This window comes from Ptiloglossa arizonensis, chromosome 2, assembly GCF_051014685.1.
Source record: "Ptiloglossa arizonensis isolate GNS036 chromosome 2, iyPtiAriz1_principal, whole genome shotgun sequence".
Taxonomy (NCBI): Eukaryota; Metazoa; Arthropoda; class Insecta; order Hymenoptera; family Colletidae; genus Ptiloglossa; species Ptiloglossa arizonensis.
Window position 1 is genome coordinate 5593533 of NC_135049.1, and position 24635 is coordinate 5618167.

At 30.0% G+C, this 24635-nt stretch overlaps 2 protein-coding genes across 6 annotated transcripts in view; both read right to left on the bottom strand.

Annotated features, from left to right (window-relative positions):
• Galphao (G protein alpha o subunit) overlaps positions 1-2553 on the bottom strand; it is a 45646-nt gene extending 43093 nt beyond the window's left edge. The window contains exons 1-2 of one of the 3 annotated variants that reach the window (XM_076327471.1): positions 1856-2553; positions 1594-1763 (exon numbers count right to left, since the gene is read on the bottom strand). The gene's annotated coding sequence lies outside the window, so the exon portion shown is untranslated. Of the gene's footprint in view, positions 1-1593 lie in introns of all 3 variants that reach the window. The other 2 variants (XM_076327470.1, XM_076327469.1) reach the window with 2 other exon arrangements.
• A 9982-nt stretch (positions 2554-12535) lies between these two features.
• Positions 12536-24391, bottom strand: Ranbpm (Ran-binding protein M). 3 transcript variants are annotated; one of them, XR_012991001.1, is made up of 8 exons: positions 24138-24391; positions 20323-20678; positions 19668-19855; positions 19466-19578; positions 18175-18597; positions 17129-17449; positions 15358-15541; positions 12536-12675 (listed from the first exon to the last, which is right to left on the bottom strand). XR_012991001.1 is itself a non-coding variant. In XM_076303884.1 (7 exons), exons 1-7 carry the CDS (start codon positions 24334-24336, stop codon positions 15408-15410), a joined length of 1734 nt encoding a protein of 577 aa, XP_076159999.1. In that variant the 5' UTR covers positions 24337-24391; the 3' UTR covers positions 15004-15407. The 3 variants fall into 3 exon arrangements, 1 of the variants encoding a protein (XP_076159999.1); XR_012991002.1 differs by lacking the exon at positions 12536-12675 and adding an exon at positions 15004-15275; XM_076303884.1 differs by lacking the exon at positions 12536-12675 and having other exon boundaries at positions 15004-15541.
• Between the last annotated feature and the right edge of the window lie 244 nt (positions 24392-24635).

A 24635-nucleotide genomic window follows, 5' to 3' on the forward strand; every position in this document is an offset into this window, starting at 1 on the left:
CGTTAAAAGAAGTTGAAATTATTTTTCTGTATGAATTTTGTCATGAAATTAATTTTTTAATTGAAAAAAAAAGCAACTTTGAGAATCTATCGGGGGTTGACTAATTGCGAATCTCGATCTAACGCAATTTGTTATAGACTGTATTTAATTAAATTAATCAATGGTTTCGTAAATCAGGATTAGGCAGTTACAATTTAAAATAAATTTTATCAGAGATATTATTCAAAATGCTATTGATGCTGCGTACGGAACTGTGCTTGACTTTTAGAACGATTCAAGTGCGTGCATAACCTACAAATTTTCAAGGCTGTTGTACCTGATAATGGAATGTCGTACGAAAACATTTCATTCTGATTTTTCGATTTGTTTTTACACAATGAATCATCAAATTCTCAGGTATACTAGAATTATCGATACACTGTGTATAGTGTATACTGAAACCCTTAAAGTCTATCCACATTATTATAAGTACTATGAATAATGTAATTTAGGTTAGTGACCCTTTAATTACGTTGAGTTTGTCTATTTTTATCTCCTTAAGGGATATTGCCCTTCGACGATAAATTCATCTATCAAATTAATAAACTGTTTCTATCTATTGTTTATCATCGATGTTAAATTTGTCTTTACACTGGATCTTACCGATGAGGATACACCTTGTCTATAGATATCTCAACCACCTTAATCAGAGCCATTAAAAAAAAAAAGCACTTTTTAGTCATCGAGTTACACTTCTCGGCACCCCTTCGAAGGGAACGTGTGTCCAGGCTATCGAAAGATTTGCCTCCAGATAAATAGTTGGCTTCCAGGGTAGCCCAGACAAATTCTCTCAGAAAGGTGTTTAACCCTTATCACACCAAGGTGCGGTTCCTCAGGGACCCCAATATATGTTTTTTTAATGCCACCTCATAATTGTTGGAAATATATTGCTTGTAATTTTTTTTTATATATTTTATTACTAACCTCGATTGATAGGGACAGAAAAAATCAATTGAAATGAATTTTGCTATAAAATGAAAAATCTCCAGAAAAGTTTGTACGATCTTTCGGTAACTGATGAATTTCGAATGTATCGAAATAAATTAATAGCACAGAATTCGCAATACGTATCTGCTTCTGAATGAGTGGAAATGAGTAATTTAATACTGTGATCGCGTGCGTCTTGGATGGTTGTAAATAGAGTATAGAGCGATAAGAGTGAGCCGTTCTAAACTGTGAATGACAAATGTTCGAGTTATAGTGAAATGTGGTATACGCTTTCGATATATTTCTTTCTTTAAACAATATAAGTAACAAAGCAATCAGAAGAAGAGAAGAATCGTAAGACCCAAACATTTTTTTTTTAGTTAAAAATCACAATTTCTAACGACGTCCTTGTCACGTTTAACAGGATCAATGTTAAAACGAAAATACTATAATAATAATTAATATAACAATAAAAAAGCCATAGAGTCTTTCAAGGACTCCCCTTGATAAAGACATCGATCATTCCACTTTGGTATGCTAAGGGTTAATTGTAAAAACAGGCTAGAAGTATTAGGATGCGAACTGTCAACGTCAACGACTTCCGTGCTTATTGCTATAGAGGCAAACCTTTCGGAAGTTTCCGGCGAGACTTCAAGAGACGTCGAGAAATCGGGGTGTTGGAAGGATTATACTGCGCTTCCACGAAACAGTTGATAATCGTCGTTCTGTACTCGATTGAAGGTCAATAAGAGCGCTCCAGACTTTTCCTCGGTGGTACGACGATGCGAGGACCTCCCCTTCGAAGTTCCGAAAAGATGCGAAACGAAGAAATCGGATCGAAAGCCGAAGCAACTCAGCGAAGAAAGAAGGGCGTAAAGCTGAGACTCACTGGTGAAGCCACCCCGTGTCGTCCGCTAGGTGCCAGGGTAGCTCTCCGTGTCTCCGGGCGCGCACATAGACGCCTCTCCCCCGTGGATAGTTCCGAAACCCTTTCTCTACGCACCTCTGTAACGTATATCTCACTTGTCTCACTCGTACGCGCGTGTATCTATGTACGCACGTACGCCCGTATCACCTCTCGAATCGATACGACCGGCGAGCCGTGGCCGATACGAAACTGAACGCGACCCGCGGTACGTGAAAAATTCGAAAACCGAATACGTCCGAGGAGAACCGTGCCGCGTACGTCGGGTCACTGGTTGATCACCAGGTGTTGAACCGACCGAGGGGCTGTGCTATATCAAAATCTAAGATACGGGCGAATCGACGATCTCGAAATCGGTGGGGGGAAAGAAACACTAAGCTCGCGTTTAACTCTCTCTCTCTCTCTTTCTTTCTCTCTTCCTGTCTCTCTCTCGCTCTCTTTCTTTCTCCCTCGTTCCGGACGATTACCGCGAGCTTTTGTTCCCGACAACACCCGTGCGAACAGCTCCGAGCGGACCGTTTACGAAAAGGTCGGTCGAGAGAAAAGAGATCCGAGCGAACGAGCAACTCGAAGCGTTCGAGGAGCTGGACGCGTCCCTGGTGGGCTCCGGTGCACGACTGAGGCGCCCTCTCGCCCCGCCCAGAGGCGCAGCGGCGCACAGCATCGAGGTTCGACAGGACGTCGATCGATCCACCGACTGACCCCACCACTGGAGCTTACGGGACGGCGAGAGTGATCGATTAGCGCGCACGCGCGGGATTTTCTCCTCGATAGTCGAGAATCGAAAGCCTCCCGAAAGATCGAGCGGAATTCGAGGATTTGAAATTCAACCATCCGTACGGCTGCGGTGGAGAGGGGAGGACTCGTGTACGCGTTCCCCATGAAATATTGGATATTTCCGTACTACGAGGTTGGGTGACCTGGGCGCGAATTAAACTATGGGGAACTACCGTATCGGGCGTGTTAACTCCAGACCACGGCGGGTTAACTGACAACTCACTCGTCACGATGACATTCCTGCGTGATGGGACAATTTGTAAGCCATCGTTTCAAATTTCTATACACTTTGTGCACGTCGATTTATTCCTTAACCTTTTAATCACTGTGCTCGAGTATACTCTGGCACAAGTAATAATATTATTCTAGATGTTCGAGATAAAAAAAGAAAAACACCAGGTATATAAACTTTATGGTTCTTGTGAACAATTCTGTACGATTTTTTCACTCGTTTATTTAATTTTAACATACGTTTACAAGTACAATTATCGAGAAACAAAATTATGAAATTAATTCAAAACAGCGATTTTTACTAGAGCTGATTAATTCAACGGTGAAATGATTTGTTAATTATCGTTCTTTCAAAAGGATGGAATCACCTTATTACCTCCATTGATTCTTATGGTTTTTGATTTTGTTTAGTTCCTTGAATTTAGAAGTATATACATGTTGATATGCTTGTTCCTTTTATTCAGAAAGCTGAAAAATTTGTACCGTGAGTTTTATATTTTCCCGAATTAACGCATTGAGGAGCGATCCCGCCCTACCGCATAATTATGAATAGATATTGATACAATATCACTGTATTCTGTAAGTTACAAAGGTTTCTTGTAACAATCTATTAATGTAATTCAATTCTGCGATAAGATGAATCGGTCCTTGAAGTTATAGTCAGTATTTCAATATTGACTATTGAAAATTTCTTTACCGCGTAAGAAGTCATATTGAATAATTTCTTATAAAAATTCAAGAAAAGGGATGAATTATTAGATAAACCGCCATGTGTGTGGGCAGTATTAATAGTAGTAAAACTGAACTACTGAAATACTGTGGGCAGTATTAATAGTAGTAAAACTGAACTCAGACGAATGTACTAATTTTTTTTTTATTAACTTTAAAAGCCGTTTTTTTTTTTGTAAATTTTTTGTAAATTGATCCAATTAAGACTTCCTTTTATATCACAAGTAGCACGCTGGGGGAATTACGAGTAGATAATTATCACTGTTATTTATATATTTTTCAACTTGAGCAATATCTTTAAATTTCGATACGGTGATTCAATGAGTTAACTCATTGTGGTCTTATGTTGCCAGATCTTAATCTGTAACATTGTACAGATACATAGTGTGTTAATGAATTGTACAAACTTTAGAAGCTGATAGAAAACACGAGTAATTTTAATATTATTCGGCTTCTAAGTTTTTAAGCTAGTAATTCATTGTGTACCTACTACCGATGGAATCATGTTCAATATCTACTTATCAATATTAATTATTATAGTTCAAACCTAAAATTAGAAGTTGTTTCTATTATATTAATACTTTGTTCTTCTTTAGCTATAAACTGACTGTAATAACATTATTACAGCTATGTGTGTCCAATGCATCTTCGATACAACATAAAGTGACTCTTACTTTTCAACATAACTCACTAATTACCAATTTTGTTATTTATTTGTAACTGTTATTTATTGTAACTTATTTATTCGTTAAGAATATTAACTCGCTACATATGTTAAAAAATACCAAATACGTGTAAATATGTTTATTAATATTATAATATAATACTGATAAACTGAAATATATTCTCCATAGGACTAAGTTTAGTTAAAAATTTTCAATCGTTTAAAACGGCTGTAGGCTTAGTCAGGTTTGAGAGAATCTGTTTAGGAACTTTTATTTTCAAATAACTTTTAGTAATATTTTTGTTTGCATTGGTAATTAATATTTGTTCTGCTGGCATACATAAACAATTGTCAGTATTTTACTAGCTATGTACTTCTTCTTACAGAAAATTATAAGTGCATCTTTTTCACCGAAAGCTTTGCAATCTAATTTTTCTGTCATTATAATGAATCTCGTTTACATTCAGCACAAGAACGAATAAAAATATGCATTACGTCATAAAGTGTAACATAATATTTTATAAACCATTAATGGCGGCTATGTTTCTCTGAAGTGTCTTACTGAAGAGTCTTACTTTCAATGTCTGATCAGAATTGGTTACAAGGTGGAAGACACATGTAACTAACATTCAAAGAAGCTCTATAGTATTATAAAGTACTATAAAAACCCCAAGTGAATATGTGTGCTGCACTGGAACGTGGATGACATTTACGTTATCGATAAATATAGAACTTTGAAAAACAAATTGTTATACTGTAAATCGAATAATAATAGTAATTTTATATTGAAAATGCCAGCAATTATATTGGTTACAGTATCAATCTTAAAATTTAGTATATCCAGGTTTACGTGCAAAAAATCAATCGTACATAAGTAATGGATTTGTAATAAATCGTTGAATCGTTAAAATAAATTATTAAATGATCTAAATAATTCAATCCACATCGTTTATTAGAATGCAATTCTTAGTATTTCGTCTATACTATTTGTAAACAATTATTTGCATTATCAAATTTTATCGATTGTAAATAGTAGAGATAGTTGTACGTATTTCTGTTAAACGAAATAAAATTCAAATATGTTATAAAAATCGTTTTCTTAAGATAGTTTCTCAAAAGTATAAAAAATAGTGAATCAAAAACAGTAACTTATCTTATGATCAACAAATGGTAACACAATTAAATATACTTGTGAAACGAACTATCAATTGTAGATAACACAGATATCTTGACTATGAATACACAGCATGGAAATTTGAAATCACTCACGAGTCACGAAATGAAATTTTAACCGGATAAAAGCATTTCGCTGGTTTAATTGAATATAATTCTCAAAGTCACCATTCTTAAACGAAAAGCTCGCTTAAAACTCGCTAATATTTTACGACGTCGGTATTTCAGTCCAGGTGATATCAGCTTACGTAAGATGATACGTCTATTCCATATCTTGCCTTTAATACAAACTCTTATTGAACATCGAGACGATTCTATCCCTTGTCTGTGACAGGAATAAGAAATTGTAACAATGAAATTTAATAACTTCGAGAGCAGTAAAAATAACGTAGATAAATCTACTTATGACGACCCATAGAAATAGCATTAAAAGAATTTTTGTTAAAGATTACTGTTAGCTTTTCTCTCTTCTATGGATTGAATGTTTAAACAATAGCCTGTTAAAAAATGTAACAAGAAATCGTAATACATTAACAAGAATAATTTAGATTTACAATTAAAAGTAAATTAATCAAATTTACTCGGCATATCTATTAGAAAGACATAATTAATTAATGTAACTTATGCCAATAGAGCATATAATTATTATAAAATGATAAAGTCTGAAAAATATTATTGGAAATAAACAATAGAATAATCTATAAAAAGAAGTGTGGTAATTTGTATGTAGTAAATATTATTAGGGAATGTTCGTTCGCTTTTTTGGTAGAAGAAAATTATAAACATCTCAGAGTATCTTTTAAAATGAATGATAGAAACATAGTTCAACGAACAACATCTCCAAATCATACTGTATTATTCGCAAAATACTCGTGGCTCTCTACCTATAGTACAGAAAAACATTTAACACTAAAAGTCGTCAAATTTTTCCAGTGCATTCCATTCAGAATCAATGAAATTATACTCTTCCTCTCACACACACACTCTCCCACCTTTTCTCTATCACTCATTCACTGATTCGATTATTTGCTATATCTGCATACACAGGGTGGGCCGCAAAAAGTGTTATAAGCTTTTTTTCGTGAAAACTATTACGTATCGCGAAAAAATTCTTTTTCCGTATTTTCATATTTACTGTTATATTTGTTGTTTATATTGTTGTCAGACGTCAAATTTTTTTATCAGAATGACACATCATTTTTCAAAATTTTCGGGCAGTTCTTTGCAAATGAACATTTTACAGAATAAAAAAAAAAAAACACGATTAAAAATATTCTTCGGGAAAAGAATATTGTGTTGGAGATTAAGCGTGTCAAGATCAGTATATTCTAAGACGAAAATCATTACATTGAATATTCAAAATGGTATTCTCGTTCTTGGAAATATTTTTCAATTTTCGAGTTACTAATGCATAAACGGAAAAGAAAACATTTCTAGAGGTAATCGCAAATTAAACAGTATTTCTCATTAAATGGTAGTATCCAGATGTAAAAAACAGTCATGTCTGCTCTATTTCATATAACGAGGGAAGGTAGCGTTACTATCCCAGGAATCGACCCGTTTTATACAAGAATGAAGTCAAGTCTCCCACGTGCTGCTCGAGGAGGAGGAACAAGGAATGAGCAAAATAGAGCAACAGTGTGAAAGTGTCGAATTACAGCCGGCGGCTGGCAACCAACAGCGATAATACACGTGCACGAGATGAATCATCGACTAATGAAAATTAAAATTTGGATATTTTTCGATATTTTTTCACTGAAATATTATTAACGGCTCGTTGAGATTTTCCCGACGAGAATGAGAAATACTAATTATATATATATATATACTTCATTTGGATATAATATTATGTTTTGAGTTTACTATAATTTGGATCTTTTATGAAACTATTACACAAATGTTCATTGATCCAAACTAAGAATTACATCGTATGTCATTACTGCTACGTTTCGACTTTAACGAAGAAACCAATCCTTGTAACAACGACTTATTTTGTTCACTCTTATATGACTCTTAAATTACGAAAGATATTGAAAACATTCTAAATAGAAGTTGTACTGCTTTTAAAAGTCTACAAATTAGTAGAAAAAATGTTCGAAATTATTTTTTCCTTTTTTTTTTCGAACAATGTTTCTTATTAATTTACAGACCTTTGAAAATAGTATTACTCCTATTTGAAAAACTTTTTAATATATTTTCTAATTTAAGAGACACCATTGAGAGTTATGTATATAAGAATGAATAAAATAAATGGCTTTGGTATAATAAGGAGCAGTTTCTCCTTTAAAGTCAAATAGTGCCATAAACGAAATATGTTATGGTTTTTCGTAAAATTTCGTAAAAATCGAAATGATCGAAAGTTTGACAGTTTGCAATGTTTTCAGATAAATCAAAGTTCAATAACAAATGTAATAATTTTAATTTTCGTTCTTGGATAAAATTCTATTCGACGTTTGTATCTTATTTTTTTTTCTAATATTATTAATCGACGAAAAAACATTAATTATGGTGGAGATGAATCATTTCATTCAGTCAAAGAAAAATGATTTCATATACAAAAAGGAGTTACAGTACTTTCTCATTACTTTGCAAAATACCGAAGTATTTGCTGCTTACGATGTCTCTGTTTCGATAAAAACAATGATATTATAACACAGACTCCGTATGACATTAATTAGAAGATGTGACTATCTATGGTTTACATAATAATACGTATTGAATTTTATTTGATTTACAATAATACAGGTAGACTTCGAAAGCTTTCACACCCAATTTTTTCGTTAATTTTAGGCATAACATTGAGAAGTAAAAAAAAGTTGTGAAAAGAAAATAAAGTAAATTTACAAAGATTATAAATGTTAATTTTTAAGGTAGGAGCCGTTTATATTTCGATTTAAATTTAATTAAACAGTAGTTGTAATTAAAATATGTTCTCTAGAAAATACGTCAACAAATTGCATTCGTATAGTTTCTTGTACACAAATATGAATTAAAATAATAATTAGTGGAAAAAGTGAACGTACACAATACCGTGTAATGTTATCTGTAATATATTATAGAAAAGCTTAAAATAAGATTTCTCGAATACTGCTATTTAACAAGTTGGTCACTGATATTCTTGTCGGAACTACAATTGAATTTTTTCTTCGCACGCTCATCAGCGCTTAAGGGTTCAAGGTTTCAATAAACATTAAAATATTCAAAAACAGAATTTTATAGCTGTTTCTAATAGTTTCTGAGCAAAATAGCTTATCACACTTTGTGTAACACCTCCTATATGTATATAAACGTACACACATATATACATATCGATATGTGTGTCAATACAAATACATATACATAAAATAATCAAATTTTGCTTAAATCTCAGGCGTACGCTAATCATACGATTACTTCTTTCGTTTTCATTTATACACATATACATGTTTATATATACTTCTACATATATGCATACGCATAGATGCACATATATACGTATGCCGTATTATAATAATACACTATGTCGCATATAAAAAACAATTACTTATAATAGAATACAAGATTGTTTCATACATATACATACACATATGTATACCCGTATGTAAATGCATATACATATTTATATACATATACATGTGCATATGTATATGTATGTATGTATGTATGTATACATATATTTTATTACTTATTAATTTGTTCATTTTAATTAATTGAGTGTCAATTTGCATCATCACCGTCGTTATTAGTATTAGTATTGTTGTTATTATTATTATTGTTATTATTTATCGCGCCTTTCTCGCTCCATTTTTAAATCTATTTAATCGTTCCCCCGTTCCGTCATTAAACAATTTTTTTTCTTCTGCGAATATAAAATTTTGTACCAAGACTAATATTTTTGACTCGAGTAAAAAGTTTTCTTGAAAATCGTAATAATTTTTAAATACAAAAAGACAATTACAATGACTGCAAATTCCTAATATAAGAATACTACTTCTAGAAAATTGGAACAATTATGGTAATTTAAACACGAAAGTCTCATCGAGATGCAATTAATTTAATTATATTTTAATTTCTTCCGAATATCAAAAATTGTAGAAATGTAGAAATTGAATCGTTAAAAATAAATGTACTGAAAAGCAAAGTTTTGATCGCTTTTGGTACAAAATTTCACTTTTATTCACAATTCAAACGTAATGCCTATGCAATTAAGAGAACATACCGCCTAATTTTAGACTTTAGATTCCGTATTCTATTAAGTATAAAAGTCTATTTTTATTTAAACAAGAAAGTTCGTACTAACTTAATTTAAAATCTTTTATTGACTTTTATCAAAACTTCGTTCTCATTTAATTTATCTATACAACTAGCTGTATGAAAAAATCTCGTTGAACTTAAATTCAGAACTTCGTTTATATTTTTCAAACGTATGGTAATATACTTCGTTGCCAAATAATAGAAACTGTTTGTAAAAACGCCAAGTAGTTTAGAAAATATTTGTAATGAAACTTTACGCAAGTCAAACGAAAAGAGAAATACAAAACACCGCTTATTTTACAACGTTCACTTTAATTATACAATTTTTATTCATTTTCATTGTATAACTGTCATAATTTTCGATTTTTTACAATAATTCAGGATCATGAAATTTTCATCGATTTCTGCGCTCGATTTTTTGGACATTTTTCGTAATTACACGATATTATCATTAATTAACGCACGATTTTTTTAACCGAAATAAAGAATCGAATAAAATTAATTCAAAGTTTTTAATAATTAATCGATGGCAATTATAATCGATTAGTAAATAAAAATGCCAATTAATTAGTACGAATGTGCAACAATAGAAAATAGTACAAATTTACATAATTAAAAATAAAGAGTACAAAAGAATGTAGTTAAAAATTATTGCTCCGTCGTTATTTTAATGCTGTTATCGATTCAAAAATCAAGATAAAATTGAAATTTGTTAATATTAACACGAAACAATGTTTACCTCTCTAGCTTAATTACAATATATGACAAGTAATCGTAGAATATTCTTTTATATTTATATTTTTGTTTAAAAACTAACAATTGATACAAAAATCGACTCGTTGACGATACGATTAGAAAGACTACCCAAGATACTCGACGGGAATTAATAATCGTAACAATTATCGACAGACTTTTCTCGTTAATTTTTTTCGTTTTTTTTTTTAAATAAAGTGACTCCAATAATAACAATAGCAGATGACAGAAGCATTTAAATTTGGCATAAAAGTAAACAAAAATAAAATCGAATCATAATAAAGATTGACACAGAACGAGACATTAAAAGTAAACACAAAATTTGTTGTAAAAAATAAGTGTAAATTGAACTTAAGGAGGATAATCGCGATCCAGAGACGAAAAGGACGAAAAATTCTTTTCTACATAATTAAAAAGTTCAACTATTTAAAAATATATTCCTGAATTTTTATTTATAAATTCGAAAAAATAATGAAATTATAGAAAATTTTTGAGAGCGTGCCGATCTAATTAACTTAGTGACTTTAAATGTTGTCAGCACAATCTCAGCTATATTATTTATCATTCGATCGTAGCTTTTTCTACTTTTTTCATTTATAATATTAAAAATCAAGGGATATTATGTTAAAACTGGAACCTTTAATTTTAAATGGCAGCCATTCTGTTATAAATTATTATTATACAAAAAGTGACAATCGAACGATAACGATACTATTGTAGATTATATTACCGATTAACATTTTTTTTATTTGAACGATTCAAACGGACAAAAAATTAACAACTAAAAAATATCGACGCTCAATTTCAACGACAAATATCTTCAAATAAGATTAATTCACTTTTTATTTTTTCTCCGAGAAATGTATTTTTAGTATATTAATAAATTATATTAGAAAAATGACTAAAGTAAAATAAATTGCAAAGATGCCTTTATTTTTCAACACGGCACCGCGATTATCCCTCGCAACGAAAGGACTCGTTACATTTAAATAAAACTAAAACTTCATTAAAATGGCAAACATTAAGAAGAGAGTGTTAAGTGGAGTCAGCCTAACGAATATTAAACAGCGTCGCAAGGAAAAATGATAAATTTAGAAAGAAATATTAAAACTGATTGTTCCAATTATTTAAGGGGCAAAAGCGATGACTCTGAAATCAAATGATAGAGAAAAGGACAAAGGTAACGTCTCTAAAGTTAAACGATAGGAAATAGAGAAGAGGTTGAATGATGTTTGAATGATGTTTGAATGATGTTTGAATGATGTTTGAATGATGTTTGAATGATGATAATAAGATAAAACAAGTTAAAAACCTACCTGAAATATTCATCGGTCCGCTCACAAAATATTTGAAACAAAGCAAATATAAAAGCACGTTTCGTTATGGTAATAATGGTACATTATGACAGTCAATAATGGGAACGAGGGAACAACCCCAAATATGATGGTGAATTGCAGGGCTAAAAAGAAAAAACGAGAAAAGGTTCGTCTTGGTTGGCAGGTGTTAAAATCATCATCATCCTCAAATTTATTTGCATCTTCAAACTGGTCTTCCATCACCATTTTCCATTCCACCTTGTTTTCCATCTTTCTCTCTCCACCTACGTCCTAGTTCATAATCTGGATCAACAATCTCGTTTTCCTTTTTTAAAATTAGCTCCTTTAAGCTTCATTTTTGTATTAGTAACATTAACGAAAATTTTTTCTCGTTTAAAATTTAACTCTCACGGTTGCCATTCTCATCTTGTGTTCTTCATCTTAATCTTTATTCGTCATTTCTCAACATCATCTAGCTTTTTAACGTTTAACCTTGATTTTGATCTTAACGTTAAACTCTAGTTTCAATGTATGTATTTACGTCTTCCTTTTTGTACCTGCTCATAACCACGGTTATATCAAGATCCTCGGACGCCTTTACTTTCTAACCGCTTCAGTTTCCAAACTCTTTAATTCGATTTCAACCGTGTCCATATATAGCGATCATCAGCTTGATCGTTAACGTCAGCATCATCATCATCCTTATTCTTGTCCTCGTTGCCATAACATCGTGTACTTTTTGGTGGGTTTCGCGCGCGTGTACATGTATTCGTTTGTGTTGAGATGTATGTGTGAGATCGAGCCAGAGAGCCAACTGCCGGTAGAGCGGACTCTAGCTGAAGAGGCACGCGATGTCGCGATGTTGTTGCTGCAAAAGTATTATCTGCTCCACGTTCCGTCTCCACATCCTGAAACAAACAGCAATATTATAATCAGGACATGTTTTTATCATTATGAAAACAATAGAAGTCTTAAATCAATAATTTAGTATTATTTGCGCTTAATACATCAAAGAAAAGTCTTGATTAATTGCTCTTATACCTTTATTGACTAAGTCTAAAGTAGTTGCATTCTTTTCTTAAGATTAGGATGCAATAATGTATATTAAATGGAAGAAATATAAATATAGTGAAATACTAGACACTCAAATGTTATATACAGCGATACCCTAACGGGTACAAACCATCAAACATGTTATTCACCACTCACTACAGAGGCAGCCATACAATACTCTTGGTTGGTATGTTCAGGTCCTTAAGGTGATATAGTAGACGTAAAATCAACTGGCTCATCAAGGCCACTTCTCCAACTGTGAATGTCATAAATTACCTCCTCTCCCTCAGTATAGCATTATGTGCGTTCATATAATTGTAAAATTTTCATTAAAAATATATAACTTTGTACTTAAGTCCTGGTAATTTTACCAATTGGTTTATATTCATTGCGTTGGAAAGATCTATACAAAAACTTCAGTGATATGATTATTTCCATTTAAAACAAAGACAGTGAATAGATATAGTGAGAGTAAACGAGAAATAATAGTGTGCCAAGGCAGTGATAATCGAACTCGAACGCTTCAAAGAGCGCTACACGCATTATGATAAATCGTCCAATTACAAAATTTATATTTTTATATTTTTTACTTCGTTTTTATAATAATGGTATCGAAAAATTGGCAAGGTTCTCTGATCAAAATAAATCCAAACACGGTATAAATTGGAGAAATGTTTGCTACTCATTTTGTTCGGAAAAACCTCGCCAATCTATTGTTACCATTATCATAAAGATCAAGTGAAAAAATATAAAATTTAAATTTTCGTAATTGGATAATTCACATCGTAGCGTGTCCGATGTTTCTTTGAAACGATCGAGATCGATCATCCTCTAATCTGCACACTATTTTTTTCTTGCTTACTTTCATTAGATTGATTCTTTCCTTGTCGAGGGCATCGAGACAATTTCTGGAATAAAATCAATAGATGCTCCGCAACAATTTCAATGCCCACTTCCGATTAATTAAAATCTAAGCGAGCATTACTGTATAATTTATGTATAAAGATAATTCTTCTCGTGTGTCCAATACCTTGCAAAGTACGTCTAAGTTGTCTTTAGTAATGAAATGGTTAAAAGGTGCAATAAACTATATGATATAATCCATTCTTAATTGTGTACACAACTTTTCATCAACATCATGGTTCTTCATCCATAATTGTAAATTAAAATAATTTTATCTGAACAAAAATCTAAAGTTACCTACAATATACTCACAAATATCGCAAAAATGGTAAAAAAATTAAAAAAATTATAATTTCAAAAATTTCGAATATTAATAATTCATTACAAATTTCATTGTTCTAAAGTAACTGTAAAGGGTTCTTTGGGATGTGAAAACTTATTTTTAGGATTCTACAAAGGAAAAAAATTATAATTTTACGAAATACTTTATTTCTGATATTGCTAAGTGTGTAGAACTATGCTCCATGAAAATATATATTACGTAAAAAAATTCGTAACACTTAAGCTTAACTTCTAATTACAGCACCATAATTTTGAATCCACCCATTACATCTATGTATATGTTTATAAAACACTAAAAATTAGCGCAGTTTAATTAGTTAGATAACGTTTTTGTTAGTAACATAAAAATGTAATAATTATGAATTCAATGAAGACAAAAGATGTTATATTATCTTGGTAATCCTGTATCATTTGAAAAACTTATATAAAGATAAATATCTGATAATTACAATTAATAATTAAAAAATATAAATGGTCATAAATGACAAAACTAATTGAATATTATCTACATTATAAGTAGAAATGTACAAAGATGCAAAATGTTTCTGTGAAAGTCCAGGGATAATTGATATACAGGAGATATCAATTTTTAACAGTTTAAAGCTTATGATTCAAATTTTGTGATTCAAGTTGAAGTTAGCCTCTTTAACTCATCCACTTTTTTAACATATTAATATTTCACAATAATCATCTAAATATAATTTATTATTGTCGTTTATAAATTCGATTATAAAAATAATAAAAAATCGCAATCATCTCTCATTTACTTCTATTGTAAACTCAAAATTTAAAACAACATTCTAAAAAGTTAAGTAAGTAAAGAGATTATCTTAAAAGTGTTGCACTGACCAATGCTACAAAAGACTAAATATTTACAGAATTATTACAAAATGGAAGAGAACTAGAAATTTATATAAAAAGTAAGGTCAAGATGAACAATGTGCAAAGAAAATTGTTAAAAGCAGATTCCAGATGAAAGACAGATGAGTAAACAAAAATTAAAATGCTTTATTTTTCTTACAAGAATGGATATACTTTATTATTGGCAATGAACAAAATTAATAAATGTATTTACTTAAATATGCATGATATTTTCTTATCACAAAATATAGCTTAATTTAAAAATTTCGACGCTTCTTGTAACAATCCTCCTTAATGGCTTAACAGCGACCGCATACGCATTCACTTTGATGCTCGCATTGATATTTCACTGTTGATCGTAGAAGAACGTATCAACTATCCCCAGCTTCTTGTAATCGATGCGTAATATACGCGTTAAGAGAGTTACTAACCACACTCGAGCCGGCAGAAGAAGCAGACGTGGCAGCAGGGGTAGGCACCGTCAATATTGGATGATATTGTCTACAACCGCAAAGCCGCATGCCCCAAGACCAGCGCGAGACATCAGTCGCACCAGTTCCCTCGCGTGCGACGCAGCGACTTCCAGCGGCGGTCGTCGTGGCAAGTTACTCGATTCTGAAATCACATCAAGGGATATTCATATTTTTTGAAAACATAATGATTGTAATTTTTTTTAAAGAAACTACAAAGTATACAATTGATAACTTTGTTTAAGCGTAAGCGCGCGCGCACACACACGCACCTTTGTTCAAGATGTACAAATTTTTATATAGCAAAAACATTGATATTTAAAAAGTTATACGTAAGAACATAGGCAGTTTTTCATTTGTATTGTTCCATGGTTACATAATACTCATTCTGTTGGTCAGAAATAAATAATTAAAAATTATTTTTAATTTATAAAGTTATCTTTTATAGCAAGTGCAAAATCGTTAAAAATAACGATAAACAAAATAACGGAAGATAACATGTCAAGCATCGACTTTTTAAAATATTTTTCAACTTTCATTTGTTATTGTAAAAACACTAGAAATAGAAATTGAAAACTCATTAGTTTGCATTAGTAGCTGCCGAATCGATAAGAGCGCGATGTCGCTTTGAAATTTGACAAACCAGTTTTTAAATTCATGCTGTGGCTGTCGGTCCTTCGAGTTCAAGAAATATAAGCATAAACTTGATCTTTAAACGAAGCATTACTAAATAGTGTTTCTAAACATAGATAATATAAAAAAAATTTTCTTCATCTTATAGATCAGAGTGTTTGAAATTCGTCTGATATATCTATATCAACATATATCTACACAAACACAAACACGCGCGCGCGCCTCATATATGATTTTGATTACAACTTATTGATATACCAAAATTTCACACTACTAATTTACCAAGTATCAATAAAAATCAAAGATAATTTATATTAATGATATATGTCTCCTTGGTATTTGATAAAATTTACTATAAACTTCTACAATCAGGTCAGACTGTTATTGCAGTTGTATACAGTTGCCAAATTCAACAGTTGGATAAAGAACTGATTACAAAACGACCACACTTTGCAATGAAACGGAACAAGGTAATTATTCTGTATGACAATACCAGGCCAGATGCCTTACATTGTCAACACAAGAAACCCTCATGAAGCTGTGATGGGAAATTGTTTCACTTCATCTAATACAAATTTTCTGGATTATAATTTCAAAACATAAAGAAATCCAAAAATTTGTCAATGACTTCATTGCCTCTAAAGTTAAGAATGTTTTAAATTACTGTATCTACCTTTTGTTTGAAAGATGGCAAAAAATAATAAATAATGATGGAAAATATTTTGACCAATCATAGGACACATAAAAGATATTATAATAAATTACAGAAGAATTCTCTACCACATTTTTACATTCAAATATGTAATTAAACAAAAATTTATATACGAAAAAATCATTTTAAGATTATCAATCACATTTAAATTGTTTAAAACAAATTGTTTTTAAACGTACCTATGTACATGTGCATTTACAAGATTGCATCTAAAAGGCTTAAGGGATTACATTGAATCTATTTATATTAAGATTAAATTTAATTTTGAATTATTACAATAATCTTATGAAGTACCAGAAGGGTTAAACATAACAGAGGTATTTGTACTATTTTAAGTGCCCAAACTTTATAAAGAATAAATATAAAAAAAAAATGAGATTCTCTTACCAAGTATGGCAGAATTGAGTCTTGCGCAAACAGTTTCTCTCTGTTGAGGATCAAGTTGCCATCCAACCGGTGAATTCCATGGATTCGCATAAGCAAGAAGACTGAACGCATCTTGGAGCATTTTCTTATTGCTTTCATTTTTACCATGTTGTTGTCGCAGATGTATCGACTGGGAATAGAGCTGTCTGCCAAATTCTAACATTTTTTCAATCGCTTGCTTGTCACCACCACAAAGCTGTTTCTTGTTACCCTTGTTTGATGTGTTTTCTGGATTGCAACTGCCATTCTGTTGCTGCTGAATTTGATTAGTATTGTCGATCTCTGAAAACAAATTGAATTTTTTTTAAAGAGAAATTCTAAAATATACTTCAAATAAATTCAAAGTATAGAAGTGTACAAATACTTGAATTTATTTATCATATTAAGTATTTAGAAATCATTATTTAACATTTTCTTTCATTTTATAAGAAAAATGTGTAAAAACATATTGATAAACTTTGATAAACTCTTTTCGAGAAATGCTTCATTTATACAAAGAATTATATTTATAAAAAGATTGATACATAATATAAACAACAAAAATAATAATTTAATTATTTAGTGTCTGTACCCAATACATAAGGCAAAAGTCTTGATTAGTTGTCCCTACATTAATAATCATTTTTAAAAAAGTAAATAAAGTTTCCAGTTCTTTTTAATTGTTTTGATTTAAATAAATTTTGGTACAATTTAACATTTTATTTATTTTTATAAGTTCTTAAGCACAATAGAATTTCTTATGTAGGATAATTTAATACAAATTATTATCCTATAGAAAAATTCTATTAAAAATAAGAAAATAGTAAGAGTAAAAGCTGTTTCTAACTCTCATGAAAAAATAGTTTCTAAAATTATATATGCATATTAACCCTTTCGCCACGAATTATCGGACTGCGAAGTGATCCCAGTGGTTGAGTTAATATAAATGATTTATGAACGTGTTAACTAAAGTTGTTCTCCGTATCGAAAGAGTTAACCGATTTAGAAGTAACAAAATAACTTCTCACCCATATCGACATCCTCTCCATTCCGACACTTATATCCATTTGTGTTTAAATCACCATTTTGATAGCCATTATTATTTCTTACGCCATTTACAATATTCTCCTCCATGTCTACATCGTCTTCAATTTGTCCGTTTACAAACTGTTGCTCGGTGGAACCGTTGATAGTATTGCTAATATTCATCTCCTCAACGTTACCGTTCGCTGAGGACTTGGTGTAAGCCTTTGTGGACTGTATAACACTAGTTTGATTAATATTGGAATTCTGACAAACCTCAGAATCGCTACCGTTCACCATTTCAACGAACTGTCGACACTTCAGGGCGAAAAGGAGATTTGGGTCTCGCTCAAGGAGACCTGGATACAGTCGACTGGTTAACTCTATGGCCTCACCCATTCTGCCTGCTAGTACCAACTTTAGAATTCCTGAAACAAATATGGCAAATAACGCTGTTTCATTTCTAAATGTATTCTTAACAGTGTGTACTGAAAGATGACTCCATAGCTCCATCTACCATAATACGTCGAATACTAGATAACTTTTGTTACCTACATATTAATATAATTGAACAGACAAATGTGAGTATCTGTACATAAATTTTATATAATTACAAGGTGCGCAGAAAAATACTTTGGAATATTACAATGAACACAATTATATGACGAAACTAAAAAAAAATTTCTAAATCCATGACAAATAGAAAAAATTTGTTGACAAATTAGCTTTCACACATAAATAAAATGTTGTGTCACTACTTTAGATACTTTATATACTATAAAAATAGCTTTCAAATATAAATTAACAAATTTATAAGTCTTTGTTGCTTATTTTATATGAAAGTGAACGAATTGCAAACAAGATACATTTAAAAATCTTATATAAATTGACATTTTAATTTTGACATTTTAGTTATTTTAATTAACTAAAAAATATTTTACTTAATTGTTTATATATTCTGCACTGTTTCAAATAAATAGGAAACGATATGTATGCAAAATAAACTAAATATCAGATTTTATAGAATGCATTAAATATCAAAAAGGAAAAATAGACTGTTGGGTGAATGTTTAATTCGTATAATATAAGTCATTTTTAAGATATTGGTTACCTTATTTGAATATATAATCCTCTAATTATTTTAAGTAGATGTAGGTGTATTAAGTACAAAATAACAAACTTACCTATTTACTAAACATATTGTTGACCTATTTAAATAAAAATGCATACTATTTCATATAGCTAGTTATATTGATTATTGAAAAGAATATTAAAAATGAATTTTAAATAACTTACTTTGTCTATTTTTTATGGAGTTAAAATCTTCCTCGAATACCTGACCGGTACTGTTGGCAAATGCCTCGGCAGTGGCACAATAACCATGATGAACCAAATATGTAGAGACCATTCTGTAAAAAATAAATAGAAATTTTTGAATGTATAATATGTAATGTATAATGTATATGTACAAACATATATATAATGAAATTAAACTTACTTATGAAGAACTGCTTGCCACTGACCCTGTCCATGATCTGGTGTTGGATAATTTATGATCTGCAATCTTGTTCTGACACGAAGTTCATTAAGCATGTCATCAATGTCAAAGACAAACGGTTCCTGACCGAAATTTGCGTCGACCACTTCTCCTGGTGTTTGAAGACCAACAGTTGGGTACAAATTTGGCTGTAAAGAAGTAGTAGTATTATCATAGAATATTCTATTCTTTAAAAGTATTATAAAAGGGTTAGCAGGAACCTCCATTACTAGAAAGTTTTGTTTGAGTTAAATTCTACCTATGGTTTATTTAAAAATAACAAATATTTATTTTAATAAATAATTCTAATCAAAATTCTAAATAAAAGAAAAACTAACACTGTTATCATTAGAACTATCCTAATTGAATAATAACATATAATTTGTGAAATGAGCAACAATTATCTGAATACAATGTATAGTATTTGTTAAAAATAAGTTCTAATAACTATAAGAATCAACTCAAAGATTACATAACAATCAAATCACTTTAATATAATCATTATCAACATGCACTTTGAAATTTATATAATATTCTGATTTAAACCTACAAAGTTTGAAATGCTTGATTCTAAAATTATCAAATTTTTTAAGACAATGATTAACTTCTTACATACCGGAAGATCAGTAAAGGCAATACCAAGATGATGTCCATTCTTTGTGTAAAAGGCATTATTATCAACAAGATTTACACCACAGCCGATTACATCGCCTGTGGTAAATGTTGGCCCATACGGTTGTCCTGTTCCTGAAGAGCAGAAACTGTGTCCGTCATCACCATGATATCCATAGGAGAGCTTATCCCAGCCTGGCAGCCTATTCACGTTAACTCCATGAGCCGACAGACCAATTCCCATGTACCCATCTCTGCCTTTACTGACTATCTTCACTTCAAAGTAATAGAGACCGCAAGCAGCTGGTATAGAGTGTATTGTACGTACGCTTGCTGCATCTTTGTGAGTCTTTCCGTAACCTGAAACAAATGTAGTATTATGTGTTAAACCAATATATAAATTACCACAGACACAACAGTGACAATCGCTGAGAATCTATAGGAAAGAAGGAGAAGATAAAAGATGTAAATGTTAAAACATTCAAAGTTCTGTTGAAAACAGAAACCAGTATCATTTCTGCAAGTATTAAAATTGGACTTTTTATTATGAATAAGTATATTGAAGAGGACTCAAATTAAAAGTCGTTTGGATTATATTTCTTACAATACTTATTTTGAATATGAAAAATAATATATACATTTACACTTATTTATTAAAATATTATCAATATTAATTATTATACAAAACTTTATAAATATTTATTAATAAAAAATAGTACAAAGTAAAATACCCATCATTATTTTAAAACTTTTTAGCACAATTTTAAACCGACAGACCAATTATTTACTTATAAATATATATTTTTAAATCTTATTATTTTTCTACTCAATATACTCTTATTGAAAAGAATTTATTGTATTGAAAATTTAGAGAAAAAAAGTTTAAATATACATGCAACCACTTATTACACTATAATAGTTAACCTTGGATGCTATCCCAATGTAATTAGTTTAAGCATCTAGTATTTTAAAATAACTGACTTTACCTTTAATTAAACATAAAATTCTGATTTTACTAAATGTTGGCAAATATAGTCCATTACAACTTGATAACTGTAAGATTCTACAAATATAATGGCTTATTAATCATATAAATAAATATAGATATAAAAGATTTACTTAAATATTGCTTTTTCTGACAATAGTAAATAAAAATCTATTAATTGTTTAGGTTCACAATAGTATATTCCTTTAATTGTAAATATCTATAGAGTTTAAAAAGATGAAACATATTGCTGATTATTACATGCTGTATTGTTAAGTTTTGTATATAATAAATTATTCAGATTGTTTACAAAAACATTTTTTAAAAATAACACCATAAACTGATAGATGTTACCTTCATAATTATAATAAAAAATATTTGTTTTACAAATTGATGTAATGATCTGTTTATTTCTTTAGTATATTCATTAAAAAAATATTAAAAGTTGTATAATTAATGAGTAAGGATTAATTTTTCCTTGTGGCATAATGTATTAGAACTGTACAATAAATAAATAGATATTAAATAATTTTTAATATTATTAAGGTGATAAATAATATTATATATAAGTAATATTATCAGTGTAAAAACAATATTGTTTACGAATTTCTGTTTAAGGAAAGTTTAAATAATTAAATATGATGTACTGGGACTATCAAATGAACTACAAAGACATTTCAGTTTAACTGATAGTAACCTACAAATCTTAGAAGTAGTATTTACATGAAAAATGTAAAAAAAAAGTGGATTCTCGATTATAATTTTTTAATGTAACATGTTTTTCATTATAGAATGTGAAATTCAATACTAAAAATCATTTCATATAAAATATTAAAAGTATTTTATCACGAGCAATTTCTTTCAAATTATTTATGCTTAATGGGCATTAGAGCAACAGATACAATTTAGAAAATTATCATTTGATATCAGTAGACCAAAATAATAAAAGAAAAAATATTATCCAATGTTATTTAATAAGTGTTGAACAGTAAGTGCAATTTTCTTCTAAAATGGTTTTTTTTAAAAACATCTAATAATATCACACCTACAAAACATTTTGTGTACACAATATAAAATTTAAAATCTACATTACTTCAATAAAAAATTGTTTAATATGTTTATACCTATTATTGTAAAGAATACTAACTGTTTCTTTTATATTATAAATCCACATATATTCTCTTGCTATAAATTGATTTTATCAATTTTTATCACAATGAATAATATTTATTCAATACAAAATTAAATATTTGTTAATTTATTTTATACAAAATTAAATATTTTTAATTCAATTTATACAAAATTGAATATTTTAAAATTTATTATAAAATATACATAAAAATATTATTCTTTTTGTTCAATTAACAGAAATTAGTAAATAATTATATGAGTAATAATTGTATTAGAGGTTATACGTTTTAGTTACAATTAATGATACAGAATATTATTTTATTAATTGAAATTGTTTTTACTTCTTTTTTCTTTTTATACAATTAACAGTAAAGAATTATTATTAAATTTTAGTTTCTTTGAATACATTTGCATTTCTCCCTGTAGCTTTAAACAATGTCTGTTCTACATATTGAAAATAAAAAAAATTGTGGAATAACAATCAAGTAATGAAGAAGAAATTATAATAAATAATTAAGAAAAGCAGAATGTAATAAATTTACTGTATATATCTTCTATCTATAAAAGAAATTGAAAACATGAGAAATAATTAAACAGTACCATAAGTTGTGCTATGTAATGGAAAACTGTACAACTTATTTTAATCTTATTAAAAATATAAAATAATTCAATAGGTTCGTTAGATAAATTCTTAATTAATAATACATATAATTGAAAGTATTCCTTAAAATGTGTATTGAAGAATGAATATTCTGCAACATGCTACAAAGAAATATCAACAAATTCGTGTTTTAATGTATTTTAATATTTTATATCATTTTATCAGAGGGATAAAAATAATAATAATTAGAATTATAAAGCATAATCAATTTTATTAAAATAAAAGTATTATCTCATTTTTACATCACATATTAGAGTAAGGTAATTATTTAATTCTGTAAAAATAACTAAAAAATTTGTATAACAAATAATATATCTTAATACATTGTATGTGTATTAAAAAAATTTTTTACAACATTTTTAATATTATATATCGACAGATATGAAACATAAAATTTTCTAGTATTTAATTTAGATAAGTGTTTTGGAAAATCAGCGTATAAGAATACCAGCATGTTATACTTAAGAGTGTATAAGTTATGTTAATTTATTGAATTTAAAAAACTACGTAATGTAAATATTTTAGTGAGAAATATGCATATTCCGAAATAAGTCGACAACGAAGAATAAGAGATGGAAGGGAGGTAGTGAGAGTGACAGAGAGAGAAAAGTAACTGTTCAAACATCGCAGCTGTCATTGTCATTGCGCCTTCCCTACGCAGATTCATTTTTTCCACGAATTTCATAAAAAATCACTCTAAGTGCGCTACATATTTCAAAAAAATTTTAAGTGACGAAAAATATTTGTGAAAAATCTTGAAGCGAAATTAAAAATATGAACTACTGAGGGAAAGTCGAATAGAGACTATGAACGATCAGCTGATTCCTTTGTTTAGGTCGCTGACACACGCGAAACGGAGCCCTGCCATTTTCAATCGATATTATAGCTCCGTCAACGATTCGTCCGTATCGAGCAACAATCAAATCTTATTCGTCAAGATTGTTCCTCGATCCTTCGATTACAGAAACTTAAAAAATCTTACTCAATAATTTTCTAGGAGGAAAAGAAATCACTGCAAAAGATCGAGAGTGATCAAACGTACCTTTGTAGTGAACACGAAGATTGTTTTGGGAGAGGCCGATGTAATTGTACTTGTCCTTAGGACTCCAGGACCTTGGCAGCGGCGTTTCCTCTTCGTTAACCATCGGATAAAGCATCTTGAGAGGATCGACGGGCTGATTTTGCCTGGGATTCGTTTGAGAAGCCTCCATAACACTCCGTTCCTCGCTGGTGGCGGCCATCTTTCTCCTGAGCAGCCCCACTACTTTTGCCCGTGGACTGTGCTTGACTGACTGCGCAACGGTCCTGCGCAACTCAGCTTTACCTCCTGGTTCATGAAATATATAATACACAGATAATATATTTCATGACAGTGATGAATATATAATACATAGATAATATACTTCATATATACTTCATAACGCATTTAAATAAGAACAAAATTTGGAAGGTAAATAACCTTTGATTAATTAATCGGAAATGTATATGTTATTCGACAAATGTAACGCAGATAGTACGATAGGGAGTGACTTTAGCTAGG